Here is a 2,374-nt window from a genome sequence, read left to right on the forward strand (position 1 = left end):
CAATCGGTGTAAACTAAGCCATTATGTTATAAAACTGTATTATAAAGAAACAAAAATGTTAATAAGAAAAAAAGAACAGATTCTTTAAATATTAGACATTAGAGTTTTTCAAGTAACTTTTCCATTTGCTCTTTGTAAATCATTATAGCTTTATCTTGTCTTTCCATTTTTTCTTTATGTCGTTGCATTCTAGCATCTTCTCGTTCCTTTGCTTCTATTTTTTGTTGTACACTCCATTTGTCCAATTCTTTCGCAATTTTGCTTTTTTTCTTTATATTTGGCGATCCATTTTCTTTTTCTTCGCAACTGTCAGAACTACACGGTGATATTGCACTCTTCGAACTCGGACATATTCTCCTTTTTAGTGTCGATCATATTGATATTGGTTTTATTATTGGTTTTTCACCCAAAACAGCCTCCATCTCATCATAAAATTTACATGTTTTCAATTCTGCTCCACTCTGATTATTGTGATCTTTTACTTTAGTAAATGATTTTCTAATATCCTTAAACTTGTTTTCACATTGAGTACTAGTAAAATTTCACAAAGGATTTTCTTTTTTCAAATCATATGCTATCATCTGCCACACCTTATTATTTCTAATATTCGTGCTTTTGAAATCATTTTTGTGGTTTTTCCAATTTGAAATAAGTGCTCTTACAGCATTGGTATCTGTCCATTTCGCTGGTGCATAATTTGAGGAAAAAGAAAGCTCCGTATCTGTACAATCTTCTATAACGAAATATAAAATGATGAAATATGAAATATAAATCTTAATAAAAGAAAGAATAGATTAAATCAAATTTTTATTTATTCAAAAATACATTACCTGAATTGTTATGAGTTAAATTGAGCTCATCAGTATTACTTGTACCAGTTTCATCAGCATCTGATAAAACAATACTACTGGTACAATTATCTGCAACAGAATTGCATTAGAAAAAAAGTATAATAAAATCAATAGTCTATTTATTCAAAAATATAACATAATGACTATACATACTTGAATTGTTATCAACTTTATTAAGATTAAAAAATTGCCTTGTTTCTAATGTGTCAAGAGTCATCACAACAACACCAGCTATAATAAATCATATTTATTAATATAATTTGTAAACTAATAAATCATGTATGTTTACACACATACACATACGTATACATATGATTTGTTAACTAAAAAATTCTTAACCTCTTTTAATTTCTAACTACCAATACTTACAGATTTTATCACGAATAAATAATGACCCCTCAATCAGAATAGGTTCATTATTATCAGATTTTAATAATTCATGCCTTTCGGCGTCCAAAACAAATTTTGACATTTTTTAAAAAGTATTATATATTAAATGTGAATCATAAACGCATTCAGATATTCAGCGAAGAACAGTTGTGAGATTTCCATGATAGTAAGCGCTCACACAACTGTTGTGTTAGCTGAATGCGTTCATTTTTGTATCATCATCGTATCACTCGTTCCACCCGGCTCACGGACCCGTGTGGTTTTTACACTCTCCCGAGTGGATAAAGTGACAATGTGAACATTCCACCTAAAAGTCCAATAGGAGCATTCGAAGGGAATCTGAACGCTCTCTGGGTGTCCAGGTGCACTCAGGTGGGGAATTAGAACGCAGCCCTACAGGGCCCTTGACTTGAGTCTTACTCTGCTTTAGCAGAGCGTAATCAGAGACAAATTTGTCTCGCCGTTTTTCTCACGTTGCCTCGCAAGGCACGTAAAAGAAAAACAAAGTCCCAGCTTCAGCCGCACACTTCAACCAAGCGGCCCGCTGACTTATCAGTACCGCCGTCACCTCCTCAGACTCTAGCGTGGAAGCTAATTCCCCTAGAGTTCTGCGTCCGGTTGACTTGGCCACCAAGGGACACTCTCGTTGCTGGCGACATCCGAATTCGGAGACCTCTCTCTCCTCGGTACACAGAACATTCTGTTACGCCGAGAGCCAAGACGGTTGCATCTTCAGGCACACCGGAAACTCGTTCCGTGGCCATCCAGACCTCGCCACCTAGAGCGTGCTCAGAGAGCAGCTGCAAGACGGAAGATCACTTTCCAAACGGAGTTCCTCCAACATCAGGAAAGGGGCTGCAACGAGCCAATTCAATAGAACCGTCCTTTTTAGGACCCGTTCAATATACAAAGACGCGGCCGGTACAGTCTTACCGCGCCCGTCAATTTTTCTTTTAAACTTCTCGGTCTTACACACATACCGAGAAAGCGCCTCTGGCGCAATCAATTAATTCAAACATAATACAGCACTTGTATATACTCATTTCTCTGACGAAGAAAATAAATTATATTTTCTAACGAAATTGGTTTTCATAAAATCTTTAACCAAGTCGAACACATCCTTAGGGCAATAC

The 2,374-nt window shown here is 36.1% G+C and overlaps 1 protein-coding gene across 1 annotated transcript; it reads right to left on the reverse strand.

The window, feature by feature from the left end:
• Positions 1-256: 256 nt before the first annotated feature.
• LOC105679834 (uncharacterized) lies at positions 257-2,374 on the reverse strand. The gene is made up of 4 exons (XM_012380115.2): positions 1,221-2,374; positions 1,005-1,082; positions 831-920; positions 257-733 (listed from the first exon to the last, which is right to left on the reverse strand). The coding sequence occupies exons 1-4, from the start codon at positions 1,321-1,323 to the stop codon at positions 543-545; spliced, it is 462 nt and encodes a 153-aa protein (XP_012235538.1). The 5' UTR covers positions 1,324-2,374; the 3' UTR covers positions 257-542.

Source organism: Linepithema humile, chromosome 3 (genome assembly GCF_040581485.1).
Source record: "Linepithema humile isolate Giens D197 chromosome 3, Lhum_UNIL_v1.0, whole genome shotgun sequence".
NCBI classification, from domain to species: domain Eukaryota; kingdom Metazoa; phylum Arthropoda; class Insecta; order Hymenoptera; family Formicidae; genus Linepithema; species Linepithema humile.